The sequence below is a fragment of the Sorghum bicolor genome, chromosome 2 (genome assembly GCF_000003195.3).
Source record: "Sorghum bicolor cultivar BTx623 chromosome 2, Sorghum_bicolor_NCBIv3, whole genome shotgun sequence".
Classification (NCBI taxonomy): domain Eukaryota; kingdom Viridiplantae; phylum Streptophyta; class Magnoliopsida; order Poales; family Poaceae; genus Sorghum; species Sorghum bicolor.
The window spans coordinates 59,318,779-59,346,381 of NC_012871.2; the positions used below are offsets into that span (position 1 = coordinate 59,318,779).

General features: G+C 46.4%; 2 protein-coding genes across 2 annotated transcripts; one reads left to right on the plus strand and one right to left on the minus strand.

Annotated features, from left to right (window-relative positions):
• LOC8060254 (CBL-interacting protein kinase 16) lies at positions 1-2,016 on the minus strand. Its single transcript, XM_002462341.2, has one exon. The coding sequence runs from the start codon at positions 1,759-1,761 to the stop codon at positions 322-324; it is 1,440 nt and encodes a 479-aa protein (XP_002462386.1). The 5' UTR covers positions 1,762-2,016; the 3' UTR covers positions 1-321.
• On the plus strand, positions 23,086-25,101 carry LOC8060255 (putative CBL-interacting protein kinase 27). The gene has a single exon (XM_002460172.2). It carries the CDS (start codon positions 23,381-23,383, stop codon positions 24,695-24,697), a length of 1,317 nt encoding a protein of 438 aa, XP_002460217.1. The 5' UTR covers positions 23,086-23,380; the 3' UTR covers positions 24,698-25,101.

Consider the following 27,603-nt stretch of genomic DNA (forward strand, 5'->3'; position numbering starts at 1 on the left):
ACTAAATTTGATCATGACCAAAATTTTGTATGTATGTACACCTCTCCACAAAATACAGATTACATTCACTACAAAACTTTGCAAGCCGATGGAGCACTCAGCGCCTCGATTGGACACTCGTGTCGACAAAACACCTCTCTTTAATTTTGTGCACCTGTTCTCTTCCTGTACAACACATGACGCATAACAAAACTAGCCATGGCTGTCTCGAAGCAACAACGAAAACTTGACTTACATGCTATATGAAGCTGGTGTAACTCCTACGCAAAGTCGCTACAATTTTTACATCACGGACAGGACGAAGGGGCCGTTTGTTCTTGTTCACGCGGTCCCGACGGCGGCGGCCGGCGCGGGCGGGCTGTCGCCCTGCCACGCCCAGACGATCTCCGCGAGCCCCGGGCGGACGTCCACCGCGCAGAACTTGTTGAAGTCCAGCGCGTCCCCGGCGTCGTGCGCGAACTCGACGACGGCCACGTCCACGGCCACCTCGAGCACCTCGGCGGTGACCGCGAGCCGCCCGTTTGTGCCCTCGGCCTTGGCCTCCATCCTCACCTTCCCGCTCTCCTTCCCCCTGGTGATCTCGAACCCCAGGGTGCGCGCTACGGACTCCAGCTTCTCCACCACGGTGGCCGCCGCCGCGCGGGCCGTGAACACGGTCGCGGCCTTCTGCTCGTTCTCGAACAGCCCCGACAGGTCGAACCCGGAGGACATGGAGGAGATGAGCTGGAACGCGTTGCAGGACCGAGGCGAGGTGGCGGTGGCGCCAGAGTTGCTGCAGCTGCTGCTGTTGTCGTCGTCGTCGGTGTCGAAGAGGTCGCCGGCGGCGTCGTGGTCCTCGTCCAGCCGTTTCTTCGGGGGCGTTACCGGCGGTGAAAGGACTGGCGGCACGAAGCCCTTCCTGAACCACGGCGTGCACATGATCTCCGCGATGGAGGCGCGCTTCGCGGGGTCGACGACGAGCAGGCGCGCGATGAGGCGTCGCGCGTCGCCGGAGACCCAGGGCGGCACCTGGTACTCTGCCTTGAAGATCTTCTGGTACATCTTGACGTAGTTGTCGTGCTGGAACGGGAGGAACCCGCAGAGCAGGACGTAGAGGACGACGCCGCAGGACCAGAGGTCGGCGCGGGCGCCGTCGTAGCCGCGCTTCCGGAGCACCTCGGGGGCGACGTACGCCGGGGTGCCGCACTGCGTGTGGAGGAGGCCGTCGTGGCGCAGCTGCTCGGGGAGCGCGGCGAGCCCGAAGTCGGTGACCTTGAGCCGGCCTTCCTCGTCCAGCAGCAGGTTCTCGGGCTTGAGGTCCCGGTGCGCGACGCCGCGGCGGTGGCAGAAGCCGACGGCGGCGACGAGCTGCTGGAAGTAGCGGCGGGCGTGGTCCTCGGTGAGGCGGCCCCGGGCGACCTTGGCGAAGAGCTCCCCGCCGCGCGCGTACTCCATGACGACGAAGACGCGGGAGCGGCTGGCGAGCACCTCCCGGATGCCCACCACGTTGGGGTGCCGCACCATCCGCATGATGGAGATCTCACGCCGCAGCTGCTCCACCATCCCCTCCGTGCGCCGCAGCCGCGCCTTGTCGATCACCTTGATGGCCACGCTGCTGCTGCTGCTGCTGCCGCCGCTGCCCGTACCACCGGCGGCGCCGGAGGAGCTCAGGTCCCGCGCGTAGTAGACCTTGGCGAAGGTGCCCTGCCCCAGCAGGCGGCCCAGCTCGTACTTGCCCAGCACCAGCTTCCGTTCCTCCCCTTCCCGCCCTGATCTCGCCATGGTTTCTGCTGCTTACTGTTACTGCTGGCTCTGGCTGCTGCCTGCTTTGTTGCTGCCGCTACTGGGGGGAGCTCCGGGCGGCCAGGCGCTGCTGATTTAGTGGCGCCTGGCGCGTGGGAACATGGCGGGCGGCCGGGCTCGGCACATGGTTTTCCTCGCGGGGGCCCGGGGGGAACGTTGGTTCGTGTGGTTGGGGTGTGGGCTCGGCCGGTGCGGCACACGGGATCTGGCAAGTCGTTGGGCGCCGGGGTGGCTCCGATTAGTATTTGTATGTAGCGGTGTGATGTGGTGCGCGGCGCGGGCCAACGGGAGGCGGGCACGCCGACCGGACGGGTGGGGTCGGCTCAGTTGAGCCTTGCGGTGAGGAGGAGGGTGTGACTTGTGAGGTGGGAGGTGCGGAGTGGAGGCGGGAGCGAGGAAGGGGCCCATGAGGCGTCGTGGGTTGTTGTTGCCGGCGAGGTTGGAGCACGGAAGGGGGGCCAGATTCGGGTGGAAAAATCTGCCGGATGATTGGGCCATTTTGCTGTGCCCGTTCCGCGTTCAACCTTCAACGTCGTATCGTATGTTGTACCATGGCAGCCTTGGCAGGTGAAGGGTTCTGGTCTTCTGGAATGTCCTCTTTGCCGGCGATTTGTTTAGGGAGAGCAATTAGCCGGGAAAGACTGGTCTGTTGTAGTATGAATTACATTGGCCATGCATGTGCTTTGAATCAGGTAGCTAGGCCTTGTTTAGTTCCGAAAAATTTTGGGAAATCGACACTGTAGCACTTTCGTTTGTATTTGACAAATATTGTCCAATTATGGACTAACTAAGCTCAAAAGATTCGTCTCGTCAATTTCGACCAAACTGTGCAATTAGTTTTTATTTTCGTCTACATTTAATACTCTATGTATGCGTCTAAAGATTCGATGTGACGGGAAATGTGAAAAATTTTGCAAAATTTTCTGGGAACTAAACAAGGCCCTAGTAGTTCGCTACCCTGAGAGAATCAAAGTCATAGTGTCCATGCATTTGCTGGGTGAGTCGCTGCTGTCAGCTGCCTGGCTCCAACAGAAGGCAATGGCCAGGAAGATGCACAATAGGCAGATGTTTTTTTTGGCGAGTAGAAGATGATGATTTCACTAGAACACTAGAAGAGGTTATGTTTACACCCCTTTATGTTGTCCAAAAAATCAATCAGTTTGTAGGGGTTATGTGGATTGCCGATGCTGCACATTTATCAGTCGTGCCGATTTTAGGAACAATTCTATATTTCATTTAGCTGTCCGGTGCATCCGACGCCAGTGTCCGATCAGTGTTGGTGGCACAACGCTTGCTCTCCGTTTCACTAGGGTTGAGCACTGAATGTTGGCGCAGCTTGATCGGCGTGTCCGGTCACCTTTTGGAGTCGAGCAAACGTAGGTGACCAGACACCGGCGTCCATTCACAGTGACGTGGCTTCACGCGCGTGAGTAGAGAGAGCACTGGACGCGCTAAGTATTGGTTCATCGATCTTGACATCACATGCTCTTCACTGTTGCCTTGGTCTATCGGCACTAAGTCTTGCTCAAGCTTTACTGTCACACGCGGTCCCTCACTTCAAAGCCTCTAACTTGCCCTTCACACTCGCAACCGGTCCATTGAGTCAAGCCTCATCTTAATCTTCTCCATCTTGGTCACATGACTCCATATCATGTCTCATATGTAATGAGCTACTCCATCATCACATGTGTGAGCCTTGCAACATATCAAGTCATTTCACCTCCATAGCAGATATTGCACACACACATGTACATGTGGACTAATCACCTATGTATCTCACATAAACACTATTAGTCCACCTAAGATTGTCACTCAATTACCAAAATCAAACAAAGACCTTTCATCTATCGAGTATGACGTGATCTCACCAGTTTGGGAGAAGGACCATGGATCTATAACGACCATTCTAATCCCAAGCAATGGTACATCAAATTTCCCCTTATCTTCTCCCCTTCTGATCATTGATTCGCCTACCCGACCTCCACCACCACCCAACCCCAATCCCCACCTCAGACAATTACCAATGCATTTTCTCAATTCAATGGTGACACCCTCAACTATGGATCTCTATATCACAAACTTACTTCAGAATGTACACATGTATGTGTTGCTAAAAGCCTATAATAACATTGCAAGGGTCTTTGCCGGCATGTTTCATATGCATTGCAATAGGTGTTATTACAATGGTATACTTTACAACACATAAATAAGCATCGGTAAGATGCCAAAAAAAGTGTTGCTAGTTTACAATGGATATATTCAGGCTATGGTAACACTTAAATGGTAGCATTCATGATGAATCCTAATTATCTATATCCAATATACATATATTTTAAGTATTTATATTTAAGCTTTATATGAATAACAATAGCACAAACCCAAAACAATGTACTACCCTTGTCCGTGAAACAATGTAACTATGGGATACGTGCTGGATTGCAAGTCAAAGTAGTTTAAGTTTGACCAAATTTATAATAAATAATACTAACATTTTTAATCTAAATATTTTTTATGAAATTATATTCTATAACAAATCTAATGATATTTATTTTATCTCATGAATGTTTTCATTTTTATATAAAGTTAGTCAAAGTTTAGTCTGCTTGACTTCTTGAAAAGCGAGAATTGCATTATTTTGTGAATGGAGGTAGTATTCAATTTATGCGTAGAGATGAGTGATAATTATATTTTTTTTATATAATCTTATTATATATAACAGTCTGAAATACAAGGACTATATTCCTTTGACAAAAGCAACCTCATCAGGGACATCTAGAGGGAGAACAATCAGAACTTTCCCTATGATGTTCTAGAAAGCATTCATCCTACATCATTGTTGTTGGCGATAGACAACTCATACTTTTACTAGCAAATAAGACTTCAAATCATCATAGGGAAAGTTCTAATTGTTCTCCCTCTAGATGTCCCTGATGAGGGGAATCACCAATGTAGAATTAGGGTCTTATCTAACAGAATTCCACGAGTTTTGGTGTATTCATGTTTTGAAGAGATTAAATAGGAAAATGACCCAGAAAGACCCACATGTCATGACCAAAATGAATATAAACACCATGTATGAAAAAGAAGACTCCAGAAGGTCTAGGAAGACACCCACATGTCAGCAGGGCAAGGCGCCCACCCTGACAGTTGGGGGCGCCCGCCCTTTTGAAAGGTCCTTGTTTGGTTTTGGTAATTGAGTGACAACTTAGGTGGACTAATAGTGTTTATGTGAGATACACAGGAGATTAGTCCACAGGTGATTATGTGATGATGGAGGAGCTCATTGCATATGAGACATGACATGGAGTCATGTGACCAAGGTGGAGAAGATCAAGATGAGGCTTGGCTCGATGGACCGGTTGAAAGAGTGAATGGCAAGTCGGAGGCTTTGAAGTGAGGGACCGCGTGTGACGGTGAAGCTTGAGCAAGACTTGGCGCCGATGGACCGAGGCAACGGTGAAGAGCAAGTGAGGTCAAGATCGATGAACCAATACGGTCACGTGATGATATGAAGTGGATCATATCATTTGGTGATTGGTTGGTGCATGTGTTGCATCAACATTGGAGGAGATGGAATGGAATGCGCAAGGCAAAGGTATAACCTAGGGCATTTCTATTTCACCGGTCATAGGTGTGTAGAGAAGTTTATGACCGGATTTAGGATAGATGGCCGTACAATTAAGAGGGGCAAACTTGTTTGCATATCGGTCATCTAGTGCCACTTGAGCGATCTAACTTTGCATACGTGTTAGGATCGAGTAGCGTGGCAAGTTGAGAGGCTAACTCCCTTGAAAAAATGTTTGTGAAAATGCTAACACTCGTGCACAAGTGTGGAGACACTTTGGTGTTGGCACATGGAAGCAAGGGTAGAAGTTGAGAAACTTTTCGCGCAGGCTTTCAGGCCGGACGCGTCCGGTATGAGGTCGGACGCGTCCGAGTTGAGGCACCGGACGCGGAAATAGTTTTCGCATAGAGTCCGGTGTGCCTCGTCCGGTGAGCTCGTTTCTCGGTGAAACTCTCTGAGTTTGCGTCCGGTGCACACCGGACGCGTCCGGTGTGAACTAGGACGCGTCCGAGTTGGCGTCCGGTGCAAACTCCTCTTGCAGAGCTCTCTGGGTGTGAGTCCGGTGCACACCGGACCGTCCGGTGTGTGCGTCCGGTGTTGCGACCGGTGTTGGCTCAAGTTTTGCGACGCTCTTTGAGTTTGCGTCCGGTGCATACCGGACGCGTCCGGTATGAGGTCGGACGCGTCCGGTATTTCAAAAGTGAGAATCCGGTGCCCTGTCAGTGTCAGAGACAACGGCTAGTTTTCTAACGGTCAAGAGCACCGGACGCTTGTCTGGTCAATACCGGACGCGTCCGGTGTGAACTAGGACGCGTCCGGTGTGGTCGACTTTTGCGCAGTGAAGGGTAACGGCTAGTTTAGCCCTTGGGGCTATAAATAAAAGTTGTGGCCGGCCTTGGCAAGAGCTGAGCACCCTTGGGACTTAGTGTCCATGCTTGGGGAGTGCTAGTAAAGCCTCTAACTCACATATGCTTGATAGTGATCATCCGATTGTGTGAGTGAGCGATTCTAGTGCGTTGCATTGAGAGATTGCATCGAGTGGCACTAGGTGTTCGTGTTGCAAGCCGGTGGTGCTTGTTACTCTTGGAGGTTGCCACCTCCTAGACGGCTTGTTAGCTTGTGACTCCGTCGAAGCACGCAAGGAGATTGTGCGGTGCTCCGGAGAAGAGATTGTGAGGGGTACGGTGCTCACCCCGCGGGGATCGCGAAGAGCAACTCTAGTTGAGCGAGACGTGAAGAGCGACAAGTGGTCCGGCCGGGTCAAGTGCTAGAGCTTGTGGTAAGCACTCCACGTGGGAGAGTGTGACTTGCGGGTCACCACTAGCAAGAGGACCGGCGGCAACCTTGGAGCTTGTCTCAACGGGGACGTAGCTTGGTGGCAACCAAGTGAACCTCGGGAGAAAATCATCGTGTCAACTTTGTTCTTCCCGTTGGTTTGCAAGTCCCTAACACAAGCTTGTATTTACATTCATATATTTGTGCTTGTGTAGTTGCTCTTGTAACTAGTTAGCTTGTGTAGCTTGCTAGTTACCTTCTTGCTTGTGTAGCTAGAAGTACTTCCCTTGCGTGACTAATTTGGTTTGTGTAACCTTGTTAGTCACATTGCTTAGTTTGTGTAGCTAAGTATTTTGCGCTCTCTAATTTGGCATTAGTTGCCTTGTTATTGAGCTTTGCTAGTGAGCTTAGGAGCTTTGTGCTTTTGCTTACTAGTTGTGTAGGAGCTCCCCCGTCTTGCAAAGTACTAGTGGCATAGGTTTGTGTGACCTTGCTCCTAGAATTGGTTAGGTGAGCTCTTGCTAAGGTAGCACCTTGTTTGCTTGTTTAGGATCTTTTACAAGGTGCTAGAGAACTTAGATAGAGGGGTGTAGTCTTGGCTAGACCGATAGTTTTAATTCCGCACTTATTTCGGTTAGCCGACGCGATAAGTTTTAGAAAGGACTATTCACCCCCCCTCTAGTCCGCCATCTCGACCCTTCAAGTGGTATCGGAGCTAGGTCTCTCATTTGTGGTCTTCACCGACCCGAGAGGATGGCGGCTTATGGGCTAGATGTTGATTGTCCACACATTTTTGATGGCACACACTTTGCACGGTGGAGAAATTGGATGCAATGCAATTTTAAGTATATTTCTCCTCAAATGTGGTGGATCGTAGATGTGGGCTTTTCTTGTGCAATTGATAAAAAGGTTGCAACTCAAGCGCAAAAGAAATGCCTACATCTTGATTGCCAAGCTACTAACATCTTCTACTCATCTATGAAAGATAATATATTTGGTGAGATCATGGATATGAAGTCCGCTCATGAGATTTGGGTATTTCTCAATAAGAAATATGGGGCAATATCCAAAGAAGATGATGTGCCAAAGGTGGGCACAAATGAGGATGTTGAGCATGACCACAACATGGTGGTTGTGGAGGATTGCTCCACCTCATTGTCAAGTGAAGAAGATGATGATCATTCTACAAGATCACTTGACAAGGACGATGATGATGCCACAAGTGATGCAAATGATGATGCTACTCCATGCACACTTGATGATGAAGATGATGGCTATGAGAGTGATGCTTCCACAAGCTCATCTACTACATCACCACATTGCTTCATGTCACATGGTGACACTAAGGTATCTATTGGTGATGTGATTATTGATTGTGATGGTCCACATTTTGAGCTTGTATGTAAACTCTCAAAAGCTTTAAGAAATGAGTTGGCAAAAACAAGTAAATTGAAAAATGAAAACTCATTTCTAAAGACCGCATGTGAACAACAAAAGCATCTACTTTATGTTACTACTTGTTCACATGAGGAGCTAAAATTGGTTCATGAGGAACTTTGTGTTACTCATGATAACTTGGTAAAAGATCATGCTTTTCTCACTAAGAAGATTTCTAATGAAGAAATTAAAACTAGTGAGAGCTCATCATTTGGGTCAAATGATCAATCATATGATATTACTAACCCTTGTGATGTAGGCAAGAAGCATGTATCCACCTCTTGTGATGATTTATTATCTACGCCATGTTCTTCACAATTAGATATTTGTTCTACTTCCATGTCTTGTGAGACTAACCTTTTGAAGGAGAACGATAAGCTCAAAAATGAAGTGAAGAATTTGAGCAACAAGTTAGAGAGGTGCTACTACTCAAAAGTCACCTTTGAGCATATATTGAAGACTCAAAGAAACTATGGTGACAAATATGGCCTTGGCTTCAAGAAGAAGATGACAAAGGGCAAAAGAAAGCAAGAGAGAGAAAAGCTCTCTCATTTCATGTGCTATCGGTGCCATGAAATGGGTCATCTTGCTAATGGTTGTCCAAACAAAGAGAAGCTCAAGAAGATAAAAGAAGAAGAGAGGCTAAAGCATGTCAAGTGCTTCAAGTGCCGCACTTGGGGTCATCTCACCTCAATGTGCCCAACCAAGCAATTGGTGAAGCAACAAGAAGAGCCTCAACCTAAGCCACAAGTTGAGCAAGAAAAGAAGCCCCAAACTCAAGTCAAGTTCAACCATCACGGTGACTTGATGATGAAGAAGAAGAAAACAAGAAGGGGTGGAAGAGCAAGGCATCCAATGCAAATCCAAGATGCCAAGATGATGAGCAAGGATGATGGACACTTTGCCTCGAGGTGTCCTACCAAGCTTGAGAAGAAGGCTCAAGCAACTCTCAAGAGGCAAGGCAATGAGAAGCAACATATGAGAAAGAAAGAAAAGGCTCAATCCAAAAGAAGTTGCTACTTATGCCGGGAAAGGGGACACATGGCTCATTCATGTCCCCTAGGTAATAATTCTAAGCCTATTTCAATTGATGATAATTCTATGCTTAGAAAGGATGGTAATGGTACCTCTATGGTTGCTATTGCAAAACATCCCGCTACTCATACTAAGGCTATGCCTAAGTATGTTGCACCTAACTTGAGAGGACCCAAACTAGTTTGGGTACCATCAAAAAGTGGATGATTGTTTGTAGGTACCATCGGCATTGGAGGCTTGATTCAATTGATCTTATATTATTCATCATATGATTGAGTCAAGCATTGAAGCTTAGTGCTTATCCTATCCCAATGCCAAGTCAAATAAGTGAAGTCCAAGTACTATAACATACAAGTGCAAATATTCAAGTTGTGGTGATTTATTGGATTATTTGATGGCTTGCAAATACATGAGTTGAAGCTTGCAAATCAGATGATCATGAGCTAACAAAGGTCTATCTTTGTTGATCACATTCATTTTGGTGCATATGAGTTGATTGAATTGGATATATATGCAATGTCGCTTGCTATAAGATGTTTGAATGGATTAAATGCTTAGTAATCAAGTTTGGATTGATTTGGGTTGGATAAGTTCATAAGATAACATTTAATAAGTGGATTGAATGGATATATGTCTCGTGAAAGTATCCAATCAAGTTGATTTCAAGTTTGATTCAATTTGAACAAGCATAGCTCAATTGCTTGAAATCTGTCTAATTTTGAAAAACTGAGCTAGCAGTGATCAAGTCTGAGCTTGAGCGAACAAATCCATTTGGAATGGCTTGAAATTTGTTGTGCATGCTGTACACTTATGATAGAATATGCTGTAGAAATTTTATGAGAATTGGATAAGGGATACTTCGGTTTTGGAGTGGATCTTATCAGCTATAGTGCAGCAGTTTTCAGCATGTAGCAGTGGTGGAAGAATTTAAATCTGGTAGCAATCTAGAAGTCAAATGAAGCTCAAATGTTTGCAGCTGCTAGATGACTTAGTTAGTCACATCTCCACCAAATTTCGTAGAATTTGGATCTGTACATTGTGAGATATGGGTTATTCTTTGAAAGGTACAGAATCTGCCAGAAAAGTGACAATTATTGGATTGATCTAGAGTCACTTCAATTGAAAGGTCCTCAAGTTGGAAACATGTTTACAAGTGTTTGAGGCACCTAAGTTTGGTTTTGAATTGATCTATAAGCATGACAAGTAATGAGTATAGGGGCATTTGATTGTGGAATGTACTTGGTGTACACATTTAGTACTCAAATTGAAGATCAAGATCAAACTCAGTATGAAGATGAAGTTTAAGTTCTAGTGACCATTGGAGATTATTTAGAAAGAAAAAGAACTTAAACAAGTAGAAAGAAAAGGACTTAAAGAAGGGTTCACGGATATTCATCATATTAAGTCCATCACTTGAATCAATCAATCAAAGGCAATTCAAGTGAGTGTCAAGAATGGTTCTTTAGAGAGAGGTCACTTCTCCCTATGTGAGGGGCGTGCCGCCCGAGGAGTGGGTAAACCAAGTGTGGTGCTTGGAAGGCTAGCATGGAAGTGGTGATCTAAAGGACATTTGAGATGCTTAGTTGAAGCAATCAAAAGGATTGATCAAGAGAGCAAGCAACACCCAAAAGAGAGCTAGTCATGATGTTCAAGTGATATTATTAATAGTTCTCTCATGCAAGCAATGATCAAGAAAAGATGAAGCAAGCCAACCACAACAAAAGATAGTGCACTTGATCATAAAGTGGTTTTCATTTCATATGGGTGAAGAATTGATCTATCAATTGGCATTTATAATTGGTCTTCACCAAGCTTACAGTTGGACTTCACATTGCTATTGGAGAAATGAATTGGAATCTATGTGACTATCCTCTTCTCCAACATAGCAAAGGTATCATTGTAATGTGCATGATCATTTCATCCCTTACTAGTATGCGGTTAGTGCATATAGTACATGCTTAATAGGATCATGCATGACAAATGAAAAGTTTTCAATTCATAGCCTACCACTATTGCTTGAATGATTAGTTGATCTAGTGGTATGTATATGAGTTTGTTCATGAGCTAGTGAACCCAAGTACTTGATCTATTTTGGATTGTTAACAAGTGACAAGTACAACATTGGCAAGATAACCCTTAATGTGAGGTGTGAAAAAGCTTGTCATTGGTTCAAACCGTACTTGGAAACTTAGGCAAATTAACATAGTTCAAGTCAACAATTAGAAGCTCATGAAGATAAGAGTACAAGAACAAGACAACAATGCAAATGGATATCTAGACTCAAATGTTTCTTCAATTGGTATCCAACAAATGGTACTCATGATGATGATAGCAAATGTTCAAGATTGCAAACAAGTGGTTCCATACTAGAAGACCTTATTCGTAGAAGAATCCCATATGGTATCGGACAAAATATTTCAAATGATATCACATCTATACATATGGTATCTATCATACAAGAAGGTGGTTCCACAAGTGATCCTCAACTTTAAGTGATCATCAAGCAAAGAAAGTTCCCTTACCAACAAGATTGACAAGTGAATGACCCATGCTACGACATAGGGGGAGTGCCCCACCAAATGGTATCAAGGTCAAAGATCCTATGTGGTATCTCGAGAGAAATGTCATTCCAACACATATGGTGATGTCCATCAAAAATGCAAGATTCAAGCCTCAACCATCTATCCCAATGCAATCCTTTGTCACAATGAGATTCATACTGTTTCAATTGATATCAAGTGATTTGATTGGTATCACATACCTTTTATGGAAACTGATGACAAAGGGGGAGAAGTTGGAACAAAGATATAATCATGGGATAAGTTGGACAACAAAAGATATGTTTCAAAGGGTAGAAATCAAAGATGGAAATGGATAAAGAGGGAGCAACATTAAGATGGATCAAGAAGTAAGATGGATCAAGAAGGATCAAAATTCTTGAACATGAGAAGCACACAAGTAGGGGGAGCAAGCTCATGAACATTGTTTGTTTGCATTTGATTTGTGCATATTCATGTGCTTGTTTGCATTGCATAAGTGTTTAAATTCAATATGCATACTTGTGTGGTGTATGCTAGTTATAGAACTTGATTGATGATATGATAACTAGCATGCATAGGTTGATAGCTAGACTTGTGTTCTTCAAGTAAAGACTAGACCCTTGATTATAATGTTGATCTCATGGGGTTTCTAGTGTCTTTGTTGTCTAGCTGCTCATGGTGCTAAGGATGGTGTACATTGAATGCTTCAAATGCTATCGAACTTGGTATTGAGCTACAAAGGTTTACTCTATACCTTAGCACTTAGTAGGATTTTATGGTGCTTATCCAATTCTTGACATAGAGCTTAAACGTTGGATAAGTAGCATAAAATCCAAAACAAGTTAGCAATTTACACTTGTGTGAAATGCTAGCTTGAAAAAGCTTAATTTCCATATCTTTGTAGAGTTGTCATCAATTACCAAAAAAGGGGAGATTGAAAGGTCCTTGTTTGGTTTTGGTAATTGAGTGACAACTTAGGTGGACTAATAGTGTTTATGTGAGATACACAGGAGATTAGTCCACAGGTGATTATGTGATGATGGAGGAGCTCATTGCATATGAGACATGACATGGAGTCATGTGACCAAGGTGGAGAAGATCAAGATGAGGCTTGGCTCGATGGACCGGTTGAAAGAGTGAAGGGCAAGTCGGAGGCTTTGAAGCGAGGGACCGCGTGTGACGGTGAAGCTTGAGCAAGACTTGGCGCCGATGGACCGAGGCAACGGTGAAGAGCAAGTGAGGTCAAGATCGATGAACCAATACGGTCACGTGATGATATGAAGTGGATCATATCATTTGGTGATTGGTTGGTGCATGTGTTGCATCAACATTGGAGGAGATGGAATGGAATGCGCAAGGCATAGGTATAACCTAGGACATTTCTATTTCACCGGTCATAGGTGTGTAGAGAAGGTTATGACCGGATTTAGGATAGATGGCCGTACTATTAAGAGGGGCAAACTTGTTTGCATATCGGTCATCTAGTGCCACTTGAGCGATCTAACTTTGCATACGTGTTAGGATCGAGTAGCGTGGCAAGTTGAGAGGCTAACTCCCTTGAAAAAATGTTTGTGAAAATGCTAACACTCGTGCACAAGTGTGGAGACACTTTGGTGTTGGCACATGGAAGCAAGGGTAGAAGTTGAGAAACTTTTCGCGCAGGCTTTCAGGCCGGACGCGTCCGGTATGAGGTCGGACGCGTCCGAGTTGAGGCACCGGACGCGGAAATAGTTTTCGCGTAGAGTCCGGTGCGCCTCGTCCGGTGAGCTCGTTTCTCGGTGAAACTCTCTGAGTTTGCGTCCGGTGCACACCGGACGCGTCCGGTGTGAACTAGGACGCGTCCGAGTTGGCGTCCGGTGCAAACTCCTCTTGCAGAGCTCTCTAGGTGTGAGTCCGGTGCACACCGGACCGTCCGGTGTGTGCGTCCGGTGTTGCAACCGGTGTTGGCTCAAGTTTTGCGACGCTCTCTGAGTTTGCGTCCGGTATGAGGTCGGACGCGTCCGGTATTTCAAAAGTGAGAGTCCGGTGCCCTGTCAGTGTCAGAGACAACGGCTAGTTTTCTAACGGTCAAGAGCACCGGACGCTGGTCTGGTCAATACCGGACGCGTCCGGTGTGAACTAGGACGCGTCCGGTGTGGTCGACTTTTGCGCAGTGAAGGGTAACGGCTAGTTTAGCCCTTGGGGCTATAAATAAAAGTTGTGGCCGGCCTTGGCAAGAGCTGAGCACCCTTGGGACTTAGTTTCCATGCTTGGGGAGTGCTAGTAAAGCCTCTAACTCACATATGCTTGATAGTGATCATCCGATTGTGTGAGTGAGCGATTCTAGTGCGTTGCATTGAGAGATTGCATCGAGTGACACTAGGTGTTCGTGTTGCAAGCCGGTGGTGCTTGTTACTCTTGGAGGTTGCCACCTCCTAGACGGCTTGTTAGCTTGTGACTCCGTCGAAGCACGCAAGGAGATTGTGCGGTGCTCCGGAGAAGAGATTGTGAGGGGTACGGTGCTCACCCCGCGGGGATCGCGAAGAGCAACTCTAGTTGAGCGAGACGTGAAGAGCGACAAGTGGTCCGGCCGGGTCAAGTGCTAGAGCTTGTGGTAAGCACTCCACGTGGGAGAGTGTGACTTGCGGGTCACCACTAGCAAGAGGACCGGCGGCAACCTTGGAGCTTGTCTCAACGGGGACGTAGCTTGGTGGCAACCAAGTGAACCTCGGGAGAAAATCATCGTGTCAACTTTGTTCTTCCCGTTGGTTTGCAAGTCCCTAACACAAGCTTGTATTTACATTCATATATTTGTGCTTGTGTAGTTGCTCTTGTAACTAGTTAGCTTGTGTAGCTTGCTAGTTACCTTCTTGCTTGTGTAGCTAGAAGTACTTCCCTTGCGTGACTAATTTGGTTTGTGTAACCTTGTTAGTCACATTGCTTAGTTTGTGTAGCTAAGTATTTTGCGCTCTCTAATTTGGCATTAGTTGCCTTGTTATTGAGCTTTGCTAGTGAGCTTAGGAGCTTTGTGCTTTTGCTTACTAGTTGTGTAGGAGCTCCCCCGTCTTGCAAAGTACTAGTGGCATAGGTTTGTGTGACCTTGCTCCTAGAATTGGTTAGGTGAGCTCTTGCTAAGGTAGCACCTTGTTTGCTTGTTTAGGATCTTTTACAAGGTGCTAGAGAACTTAGATACAGGGGTGTAGTCTTGGCTAGACCGATAGTTTTAATTCCGCACTTATTTCGGTTAGCCGACGCGATAAGTTTTAGAAAGGACTATTCACCCCCCCTCTAGTCCGCCATCTCGACCCTTCACCTTTCCCCTGAGCAATCAGGGAGAGCTCGCGGATCGAGGATAAACTGACTTTGAGGCTTAGTAATCTTCATCCACTAAGATCAGTTTGATCTGAGGGCTACGATTCATCCCGCCAGCCTATATAAGCAAGGCCCTGGCCCCTAGATCAAAGCATCCTAGAAACCGTAATTCATTATCTCCAGTCAGGATCAGAGCCAAGCATTCAAGAGTAGTTTAGCCTTGTAGTCATCTAGAGAGATTAGGGCTAGTCTTATAGAATTAGAGAGAGATAGAGTGGAGGGAACAGTTGTGGAGGAAGCTCCGGAGCTATCGGTGTCTCCTTCCTTGGCTTGTACCTGCGGGATCAAGCTCCTTCGCGGGGTTTGCTTCTGAGATTTTTCAGGTGTTCAACTTATAATACTAGTAAGTCCTTTGTTATTATTATTCTTTGGTTTGCGACTCGTTTGAGTATTTCAATTCTTTGTTGCTCTTGGATTGGAATTGCATGTCGTGTGTAGACGCGGTGTCTAGACACAATTGCACGTAGATATCCTCCTAGTCGCCGGATAAGGATTGTTCGTGGGAAGTGACCCAATCGTCCCAACAAATTTATAGTTTCCTGTCATGTTTGTAAGGACTGGTAGGACTTGGGTGTTAGTTTAGGGTATTCTCTATGGTACTCTGGCCTAGCTCGTCCCCTCTAGAATAATATTAGCATAACTTACTACAGGTTAGAACAAATCCATAGATGTCATCTCTATAGCCCTTTATTTCCCTTGTTTGATACTCAGGGGTTAAGTTTAGTCTTGATTAGTCATCGCACGCTTTCTCCTTGTGGATAAACAAATACGATACTCGAGATATCTTTTCTGGGTGAAGTGCTACATCGGTATATTCATGCGCTTGCGAATTATTTCTCTTTGATTCTTCTGTAGTGCATAATAAATACCACCAACTGTCCAATTCCAAACTACAGTCTCCTAAAATCTTTCCAACTATATATCCACTTTGAATTCTGCATCGTCTTTGAAATACTCCCTGTCTCTGAAAGCTTCAATTCCTAGAGTTGTCTTAAGTCAAACTTTTAAAACTTTGACCGAATTTCTAGAAAAAAAACACTAAGACTTGTAGTACCAAATTAGTACCATTAGATTTATCATAGAATATATTTTTTATAAGATACTCATTTTATGTTATAGATATTGATGATCTTTTCTATAAAGTTGGTCAAACTTTAATTTTTTTACCGGTACATATTTTAGGAATTGAAGCTTTTAGGGACATACTCCCTCCGTACTGGTATTAGAAGTCGTTTAGGACATGATTGCGCATACCAAGGAGTGCTAAAGAGTGATTAATTATGGGGGAGTTTGCCATCTTTGCCCTTATTAAATAGGCCTGCGGGTGTCTCTTGTACAACAATTCTTTGTAGCCTGATTGATAAACGCTCCGCGGCCCGAGGCCAGAAGTCCAGCGTTCGAAGCCCTTGGCCATAGTTTTTTTGACCTCTACGTGGATTTTGCATGGGGAGCGACGGCGTGAGTGGTGTGCGGCTGCGAGAGGAACACAACTGGTGGCCTATTAATGTGGCCAGGGAAACGAACGTGCGGCGCGGGAGCCGAATTGCGAGGGGCAGCGGCGTCCAATGCTTCACACGCCAGAACGACTTCCTTTGATTCATTTTGTGCAAACGCCAGAACGGCCTCTAATACCAGTATGGAGGGAGTATAGAGTAGAAAAGCTCCAGTCATGTCTGAATAAACATAACTAGAAGCAGATCGTTAAGGCATCATTATTAGCAAGTTAGAAAATCCGGGGCTGCCCCAAAGGATCGCAAAGGACAAACGGACTGGCGGCCGGCATTGCCTGCATCCAACGCGTCGCGTCCCCCGTATGGGCGTCAGCGTCACGTCGCTCTTCCTTCCCCGGCCAGTGCATCTGCATGCAGGCAGGCAGCCCCATCACGAACCGGCAACACCACCAAAAGGTCCAGGGTCCAAAGGGGAGCAAAACTACAAAGAAACGGCGGATGTCGATGCAAATGATTGAGCGAGGACGCTGTACACAGCAGCGACCGCTCCTCCGCCAGGCCACGGCGCCGCAGCGTGCCAGCCAGTGCAAACCTTCGCGGCGCCCTCGCCCCGGCCCCAGCCGTGGCATCGCCGTTGGAATTCGGAAAAGGCGAGCATTATTGCCTTGCCCGAAGTTGACACGCACGCATGGGCATTATTCAGACGGGACGTAGATTTCCGCGACAGTGACGGTGGTGGTTGTTAACGCGAGCCTTGCTGGGCCGGTTTGGATGACATGGCTCCATCGAGCGTCTCCGTCCGGACACTTGGCGGCGCCCCTGATCTCCCACCGGGCGGTCGGAGACGTCGTCTGATCTCTGATGGGGTACCATCGAGATGCTTTGCTCCGTGATTCTCTCTGGCCCTTTGGATTTGGGTTTTGTGGCCCTGAGGCTCCGAGCTACGTACGCGAGAGAGAATATGGAGTGACAGAAGCTTGCATTATTGCAATTTTCTATGTCACCTGGCCAAGCCCACAGAATCTGAATTTGGCGTGTCAGTATCCAGGTCACTGTTAGATTAGATCATCATTCTTTTATGTAGCCCCGGGCTCGTATGGATGAAATATCTCCTTACCGATTCTTGAGCAGAATTTATATGGTCGTTTCTTTTGCATAGATAGACAGACCAGGGCAAAGTTCTGATCTAAACATGGGAATAGTAAATTGGAGTATCTCGTAGCGATTCTCTCTGCTCTCAGTTTTTCAGCTGTGAATCCATTCACACGGTTACAATAATCTCCCTTCTTCTGGGGAAATGAGGTCAGAATTAAAGAAGCTTTCATGGTGATATGATGCTTTTTCTCATGAACTATCATGGCTTGGTTGCCAAGTTAGTTGGAAGGCCGACAACGCGTCTACCGAGTTCAATGAAACGAGGACATCCATGCCAGCAAAGGTCGCTTCAAACCAAGTTTAGTTGGCAAAATTTTTGGGTTTTGGCGACTGTAGCATTTTCGTTTTTATTTGACACATTGTCCAATCATAGAGTAAATAGGCTCAAAAGATTTATCTCACAAATTACAGGTAAACTGTGCAGTTAGTTTTTATTTTCGTCTATATTTAATGCTCTATGCATGCGACCAAAGATTCGATGTGACGGGGAATCTTGAAAATTTTTGCGAACTAAACAAGGCCCAAACAACAAGGGAGAAAGCAAGAAGCAACAGTGACCGGTTACTGCAGCTAGGGCCTTGTTTAGTTGCAAAATATTTTACAAAATATGAATAGTACCAATTTCGTTTGTATTTAACAAATATTATCCAATCATGGACTAAATAAGCTCAAAAGATTTGTCTCGTCAATTTCGACCAAACTGTGTAATTAGTTTTTATTTTTATCTATATTTAATACCTCATGCATACGTCTAAAGATTCGATGTGACGGGAAATTTGAAAAATTTTGCAAAATTTTTTGGAAGTAAACAAGGCCTAGGTGCGGCCACCGCTCAACACAACACCTTTCTAGCTGGTGGGGTAGCACTAGCCCGGACGCCTGCCGTAACAAGTCACGGAACCCCAGCGAATCAAGCAAAAGGCCGCCAGCACAGCACGTCTAGGCAATCATGAATAATACGAGGTAATTATATGACTCTAAAACCGTGTGTGCGATGGACGTAGACTGTAGACAGAAGTGTCAAAATAAACAGCCGAGTCGCTGTAGATTTACCGTCATCTGAAGGCTGAAGCTGTCTTACGCGACGCGACAAATAGGAGAGGATGGCAAGTGGACTGACACGGCCGCCCCAGTCGCAGTCGGTCATGTGGCGCTGGGCCTACAAGGCCTTGAACGCCTTGACGGACAGCGAGCGTGCTGTCGAAACACCTGTCCACGGCCCATTGATATTGCTGCTTGGCGGTTTGTAGCAATGGCGAAATGGTCGCCATCTGACATTGCCACATAAGGCCAAGCATGATCAAAAGCCCATAACGTTACATAGCTCTCTAGTAGATTGATTGGCCATCCGGGAATATAAGATTAAGATATACTAGAGAGATGCTTCGAAGTGAAGCTGCAACAAAGTGCGTAGACTGAACCCTCGAATCATCTCATGCATAAGTGAAATGCAGTGTCATGGCACCTTCCCCTCTTGCCAGGGCTATATGCATACTGATGATTTTGGATATTTGCAGTAACGAACAGATGATAATATATGCATTGACGTTTTGGATTGCATGTAGTTATTGAATTTTGATATTTGAAAAATTGTACACGTACATCCACCATAAGAAGTATATTTTGCGAAGTTATATGAGGTCTTATTTAGTTGGTGAAAAATTTTGGGTTTGGCTACTGTATTTGATAATTATTGTCTAAGTATAGACTAATTAGGCTTAAAAGATTCGTCTCATAAATTATAGTTAAACTCACGTCCAAAGATTCAATGTGACGGTCTTGAAAAAATTTAGAAAATTTTAGAAACTAAACAAGGCCTGAATATAACAACAAGATTTATGGTTAACAGTTGTGTTTGGAAGACTAGGTTGATGTCTAAAACATTATTGAACTTTGTTTTGGAGGAAGTTAGTAGTACCATGCATGTTGGTAAGTGCTGAGAGTTTATTTTAGGGCCTGTTTGGTATAGCTCACAACAGCTTCATGAGCTGTTTTTTTTTGCCAAACATTTATTTCCAAAACAGCTTCATGGGTGAAGCTGTGTTTTTCCTCCTCTCACAAAGACATAAGTTGGATAAAGCTGGAAAAAAGTAGCTTATTGCAGTTTCTCCCTCATTTCTCTCTCTCAACTATGCATGAAGTAGTTGGTGAAGCTATTTTGCCAAACACTTTCTCCAAAACAGCTCAGCTTCATCTAGAAAGTCACTCATGAAACTATTTTCAAAAAAACAGCTTTACTAGTGAAGTTTGTGCCAAACAAGTTAGATTGACGGCTCCGCTACTGACTAATACTCACGCGGCCCCGGGCGAAGCAAACCTTACCAATAATACCAGCGGTACCACCTGCAGCAGGTTGTCACTGGCGGTGTCGCACCGCAATTGGCAGGTTAGTCACCAATCCGGGCTAGCCAAATATCCATGGTCCCGTGTACGAGTACAGCGACATGTTTGATTGTGATCTGATTTAAGATTGACTCGATCAGCTGTTACATCGCCGGGCGCATCTCGAAACGCCATTGCTGGCATTCGGCTGTACGTAGACCTCTCCCGGTTAGTCGCCTCAGTGTATACGTGGGGAAAAAGCTAAAAAAAGGTACAACTTTTCCGTAACAAGTTCAATTCGTTTGCGTGTTATCGGATAACGATAAGGTCAGTCTCAATAAGATTAAGATTTCATGAGATATGTCATACATATTTATTAGGATGTTATATCAGTAGATTTATATTTTTTGCATAAAACGAAGAGGTGAGACAATGAATTCGTTTTATCCCCATAACACGAGTTGGGCAACGTTTCCCACAACGTGAAATGGGAACGTCCATTGAGAAGGCTTTACGTTTCATCGGAACGGGAAGGCGGGCTCGAGCCAGGCAGCTCCGCCGCGCGTGAGCCGCTGGGCGGGCGAGGCCGCTCCGCCGCACGGGCTGCTCCATCGCGGGCAAGTGCCTCCGCCACGGTCGGGCGCCTCCTTTGAGCAGGGTGAGGCCGCTCCCCCGCAGTCGAGCACCTTTGCTCCGCCGCACAAGCTACCATGAAGGAGCCGCAACGAGATGAGGGGAAGGCGGCCGCGGGATGGAGCTCCATCGTGCCACGCCATGGAGGAGCTCTGCCGTGTCGCGTAGTTGTTTCATCGTGAGCTAGCGAGGTCCGCTAGCCACAGGCGAGCTCCACCGAGTGCCGCGAGTCCGTCTAGGCCGCGCGCCGTCGCGCGTGGGGTGAGCGGGCCGGGCGTGACCGCTGGGCGCCCTGCTCGACCTCCATGGCTCTATGCTCAGCGTCCATGTAGGGAAGAGGATGTTGTGGAAAAAACACAAAGATAGGGACAGGTGGTACCCATGATTAGGTAAATAATCTAGGAAACCGTGCAATAAAACTTTGCATTGGAAGAGAGCCCTGTTTTATATCTAAGTTTCACGTGTTGGAAACTGTGAGGTAAAACTTAGCATTGAGACTGACCTAATAAGGTCATCCTCAGTGGAGTTTCATGACCTAATTTCCAACACTGGAAATAGTGCAGAAGAGTTTTATCCCCACGAAACTTGCTCTACTTCTATAAAACTCTTATCATCTCTCTCTTCATTAATACGGTGTCATATCAGCATATTTAATGTCCATAAAACTCAATTGAGATTGGCCTAATGGGATTTTTTGTGTTCGGTTTAATGTCGTGACGGGGAGCGTTCCACACAAGTCGGACCGACCGGTCGGGACATGACTAGGAGTTTACAAAAAAACAATTTCCACTCTAACATCGACACCTGGTGCATGAAACATCGATAAGATGCTACGCACTAACAAGATGTTTGGGTCTGCTTTAGTGTAGGGAGCTATCTTAAGATAGTGTTTGGTTTTAGAGATAGGATGGATGAAGTTTAGTTCGAAGACAATTAGAGACAAAACCATCTTAATAGGGAATATACCCTCTAGATAGAGGTTCAACTCGTCCTAAAATTTTTTACGAAAGATGTTATCCGAGGTGGGACAAGAATTGTACGTGCATATAAAGAGCGTGAACTAGATGGCATTGGTGTTGAGGAAGAAGGCCGCACATGAGTACATGACGGTGCTCTAGACATGGGGGTGAGGCTGTGCGACCGTGGCCAAGCTCGCCGCGGAGAAGGGGAGGAAGAGGATGGACACGCACTAAGGATGTCGGTGGGGCAAAGGAGGAAGAGGAGTGGCGTGCGGGTGAGCTCCACAGCAGAGGAGAGAAGGAAGACAAGCGGTGAAGGCGTTGGCCGCGGAGCTACGGGGTGCGAGCATGGAGCTACTAGGCACAAAACGTGTTGGTGCTGACCACAAGCATAGAGGTGCTGGTCACGAGTGTGGCATGTTGGAATAAGTGTGGAGATGTGGGCGACGAAGACATGTTAGTGTGGTGGACTGGTGGTGTCTATGGTTGGGGACGAAGTGGTATGTAAGTTGAAGAGGAAGAAAAAACAAGAAAAAAATTGATAGATCTCCTCATAATTTATAGCCCTCATACGAGATTAGTGTCAATGGTAAATTGAATAATGAAAAAGGTTGTTTATCTTTCATTAGTACTCCTCTAATTATAAATCTTGTTGTTGGCATCTTTCTTTCCTCAGATGGATCTATAGGAGTATAGTAAGAAGCATAATGTGCTCAAACTTTGAGAAAATGAACCTGCACTTAGTAGTAAGTTAAGTAGATTTTTTCCCGACTATACATCGTGTCCCTAACATCTCTCTACTTAAGGATGGGGACGATGCTCCAAATGAGTACCCACAATTTTTTCTCTAGTGTAACTAAATAAACTAAATAAACAAAATAAGAAAAAAAAACTGTCTATGTAGTTTATTAAACTATATTAGAGAAGAACCACGAGTATTCATTTAGAGAGTCATACCCATCCTTACCTCTACTAAGCAACTAATCCTGCAAAGGAGGGAGCGCAGCTAGGAGCCTAGGACTCTACGACGCGCGGCCCGGCTGCCTGCGCTCGCGCCCTTCTCCTTCTGCACGATGCGGCATAGCTTCGCGCGACCAGAACAGAGAACGGATAGGTAAGGGTAATATCATCTTTTCTTGATGCTCCAAAGGGCTGGCTGACGGTCCAACTGACGGATTGGACGGAAGGGTCAAGAAACTAAAAGAAACTCGTTTTAGAACTAAATAGGCAAGTTAACAAAAGAGACCATGAAATTAAGCATAACTCTTTTTTAGGGCCTGAGACACTAGTTTTCTCAAACTTTTTTTTTGTGGGAGCACGTTTGCTGGCTGCTACTGGGGCCATTCGAAAACGAGAATCGACTTAGATCCGCTAATAATGGACCAAGAAATTGGCCCAGCAATCATTCAGGCCCGCGCCCAGCTGCCGGCGCCGCGACCACATCTCCCAATGGGCCCCATCAAACAACATTGCTCTCTCTCTCTCTCTCTCTGCACGTCCTCTCGTGCCCACACGTGCAGGAACCGTTCGATTCCGATCGACGGCCAATGGCGCTACCCAGATCCGCATGCGGCACCATATTAGCCCGTGGCGCGCCTGTCTCCTCGTGTGAGGGAGCTCGCCAGAAAAGAGTAGCTGACAGTCTGACACCCGCAAGCCGCAAAGCGCAGCCTCGCTACAGGAATGCTGAGAAATGTCTGACCTTGCCGGAAAGCGCAACCTGCGCGGCGGCCGCAACTGCCACCGGAAGCACGTCGAGGACGGGTAGGTCCATCAGCCTCATCGCCGGATTTTCAGGTAAATTCAGGTCAGGTTCAGGTCAACTCTTCTGTGTCCAAGAATTCAACATCGAAGAAAGGAAGGAGGTGGCCAGCAATGGAGGATGCGGTGGCGGCGGACGGGAAGAGCGTGCTGCAGGGGCGGTACGAGCTGGGGCGGGTGCTGGGGCACGGCAACTTCGGGCGGGTGCACGCGGCGCGGGACCTGCGCACGGGCCGCGGCGTCGCGGTCAAGGTGGTGGCCAAGGACAAGCTGGAGCGCGCGGGCATGGCGGAGCAGATCAAGCGCGAGATCGCCGCCATGAAGATGGTGTCCCACCCCAACATCGTGGAGCTGCACGAGGTGATGGCCACCCGCTCCAAGATCTACCTCGCCCTCGAGCTCGTCCGCGGCGGGGAGCTCTTCTCCCGCATCGCGCGCGCGGGGCGCGTCCGGGAGGACGTCGCGCGCCGTTACTTCCGCCAGCTCGTCTCCGCGGTCCACTTCTGCCATGGCCGCGGGGTGTACCACCGGGACCTCAAGCTCGAGAACCTGCTCCTCGACGAGGCAGGCAACCTCAAAGTGGCGGACTTCGGGCTCAGCGCGCTCGCCGGCCACGCACGCTCCGACGGGCTGCTCCACACCGCCTGCGGCACGCCATCGTACGTCGCCCCCGAGGTGCTCGGCGGGAAGGGCTACGACGGCGCCAAGGCGGACCTCTGGTCCTGCGGCGTCATCCTCTACGTGCTCCTCGTCGGCAGATTGCCGTTCCACGAGGACAACCTCATGGTCATGTACCGGAAGATGCAGCGCGGCGAGTTCCTCTGCCCGCCGTGGGTCTCAGCGGACGCCCGGAAGCTCATCGGCGACCTGCTCGACCCAAACCCGAGCACGCGCATCACCGTCGCTCGCCTCGTCGAGACGCCGTGGTACCAGAAGCCGTTGCCCGTCCTGCCGCCCCTCAACGTCAAGGAGCCCGCACCCGGGGCCGGGGCAACCCCGGACGCTCGCCGTGCCAGCGCCGACGACAAGGAAGAGCCCGAGGTGCTGAACGCGTTCCACCTCATCTCTCTCTCGGAGGGCTTCGACCTGTCCCCGCTCTTCGACCATGGCCGCGGCGTAGGGAGGTGCAGCGCGGGCGGCGTCCGTTTCGCGACGCGTGAGGCCGCCAGCAGCGTGGTCTCCCGTCTGGAGTCGTTGGTCACCACCGGCCGCGGAGCCAACATGCGCGTGACGAGGAGCGGCTCGCGGGGCGTGCGTCTGGCAGTGGCCGCGGAGATCTTCAGCGTGGCGCCGTCGGCGGTGCTCCTGGTGGACGTTAATAAGGACGGTGGCGACACGATGGAGTACCAGTCGTTCTGTAGCGAGGAGCTCCGGCCGGCGCTCAAGGACGTCGTCTGGGCCTCCGGCGAGGACACTCCGGGAGCCGCTTGATGTCGTCGCTGTCGTTCCTGCCACCATTATTGTCCTTGCCCATCCATCGCTGTTGCCTGTTGGTGTCCGTGTAGGGAGGCGTGCATTATTGTTTGGTGCCGAAGTGATGTTTGCTTGTCGTTTGCCACTCGTAGTTGATGGTTTCTCTGCCTGGTGTACCTGCTGCTGGCAGTCGGCGTTGGCGCGCGCGGGCAAACAGAATCGGCGGGAACCAGAACTCGTATCCTGAGCGCCCATACCAATACCATGTCAGCTCTGAAAGCGTGTGAGTGTGAACTGTGAAGTCCGAACTGAAGAACTGTGAAGTAGTGCGAATGTACCACGGTATCTGATGTGCTTTGGATTCACTTGTGTATAGTTTATTGGACCGACTTGTATTAAAATTCAGGGCATCTACGCCTCAACCAAGGTCTCCCACAGTCCATCTCTGTGAGAGATCGAAGCTCCGAGAAACACAGTGAGAGGAGCGCACAGAGGGAGAGAACTGAAAATAATGGCTTCAAGGCCGGTCTGAATGGGGGATCCAAAGGGATTTCCTTCTCATTAAATTATATGACACATCATCAAATCTGCTTAGATGGCAATATACTACGCTCGTCCCGATTATCCAGACAATGAAATCCCCTTGAGGTTGTCGAGTTACATTCCATCGCGCTCGGTGGGATCTCCAGCGACGTGCGTGATTCTCCCTCTCGGCGCCACCTCCTGCGCTTCCTCCTTCCTTTTCGCGCCAACTCCCTCAATCCCCAACCCTATAAACCCACCTCCTTCCATGGCTGCAGTTTGTCGCTGCTCCGGTTCCTTAGGTGGGCGGTGGGTCTCTATGGGCAATGTTGTCACAGGAATTCAGCTTGAATTATCTAGTAGTACTATCTAATCTTCTAGTGTTACCTGCATGCAAGGTGCAAGGAGTTACCTTTAGTAATTCTAGGTTATGCTGTTTATTAAATCTTAGTAGTGATCATCGTTACCTTGTTTATCAAATCTTAGTAGTGATCATCAGTACCTTGTTTATTAAATTGTTGTCGATCATCATTCATCAGTACCTGATATTGCGATACATGTATTGGGCTTGTGAATCTGTTTTTTTCCTTGATCTTGTATTCTCTTCTCTGTCACTGTATCATTGTATGGCTGAAGTTCAGAGGGGAGATCCAGGCTGATGGCCAAGAGGCAAGGGAAGTCTTCTGTATAATTCAGTGGCAGAGGATGATGTCGCAGTGAGATGTCATTTTCAATTGGTGCTCACATTATTGTCATTTTGCATTTTCAGATGTCTGAACTTGATACATATCGCGACGACACTCATGTAAAATGAATCCAGCGAACGATTTTCGACCAATCAAACTATCCTTTTTAGGAAAGTACTTAGTCTGATACCATTTTTGGACGGACCCTAGAGACACGCGACTCCCAAACTCCTTTCGGACAGACGTTGCATGCACTTTTTTTTTCTTTTCGTATGCAGCCACACGAGCGATGGTAGTTTTACTTTCATATTTTTTTTAAACCACACGCATAACTTAGAAAACTGAGGTACATAACATAACTTTTAAGATTAACTTAGTAGTTCTAAGTTATACAATATTACTTTTTTCTTTTGCGCAAAATTTATATTATTAAAACCGTTGCGAGAATAGCATTCTCTTTACGTTTCAACAGTTTTTTCAGAAATTAATCATTCAGGAACGTAGAAAAAAGGAATTTAAAAAGGGTGGAGGAGTAAAATAAAAATAACTTTTACACCTTATATTACACAACAACTTCCATATAGATAATGCGAAGCTACATAACAAGTTACATAATAGATTTGCATAACTTATACAACTATGATATTCAACGTCCATGTGTTTTTAATTGAAAGATATGCAAAATATATAATGTGTAAAATAATAAATTCAAATAACAAAGTTGACTAGAAGAAACACTTTAGTTAATAGTAAATACTAACATGGTTATCTAATATAATATGATAACACATGAAACTAAATGCAGTAAGTTCATAAAATAAGTTAAGATGGCATACACATAAAAACACAAGTTTTATATATATATATATAGACACACACACACACACACACACACACACAAAGTTAATAAATAAGTTAGTTAGCATTCTTTTGTGGACGGAGGTAGTAATTTAGAATAGAGGAAGTATATAAGTTACACAATACAACTTATGTACATAAGTTACCAAAATAATATATTAGTGTATATACAAAGTTTTGCTTTTATAAAAGTTATTCACATAAACATAAGTTACATAGTGCAACTTAGCAGAATAAGTTAGCAACATAACTTAGCATAATAAGTTAAGAGCATAATTATATGTTATAAGTTAATATACATAAATTGCTACTAAAAAATAAAATTCTTCGAAATATATGGAATTTGGGTCTAGTTTTGTTCGCCTTGTCACGTTGAATACACCGGTGCAGACGGGATTAAAAATAGACACACCGTTTACAAATTATAGTAACTTGAAATAAATGTTTTGTTTTTTAATGGTGATGTAAGAAATAAGGAAAAGAGGAACGGGGAGGAGAGTGGACGGTCAGCCTGTATCTGTTGGGTCGTTCGCTATATCTGAAATAGATAAACGTCCCTAGAAAATGAATTTGGGTACATATCGGCATGACCTATATTTTATTTGCTGAGGCGAGTGTATAGTTTCTCAAATATATGTGGAGGGAGAAATTAGAAAAAATAAAATAAGTTGGGAAAAATAAAGGAAGAAAGATTTTGAAAAATGTTCTGAAATTTTAAATTAGTTTGGTTTATCAAAATTGCAAAGTTTTGAATTTTTTGAGTTTCAAAATGTACTTTGATTTGGTTTTGAAATGGCTTTGACGTAAAAGAAAAATGAAGTAAAAAAGGAATCTCCCTCTCCCTTTCTAGCCCAAACA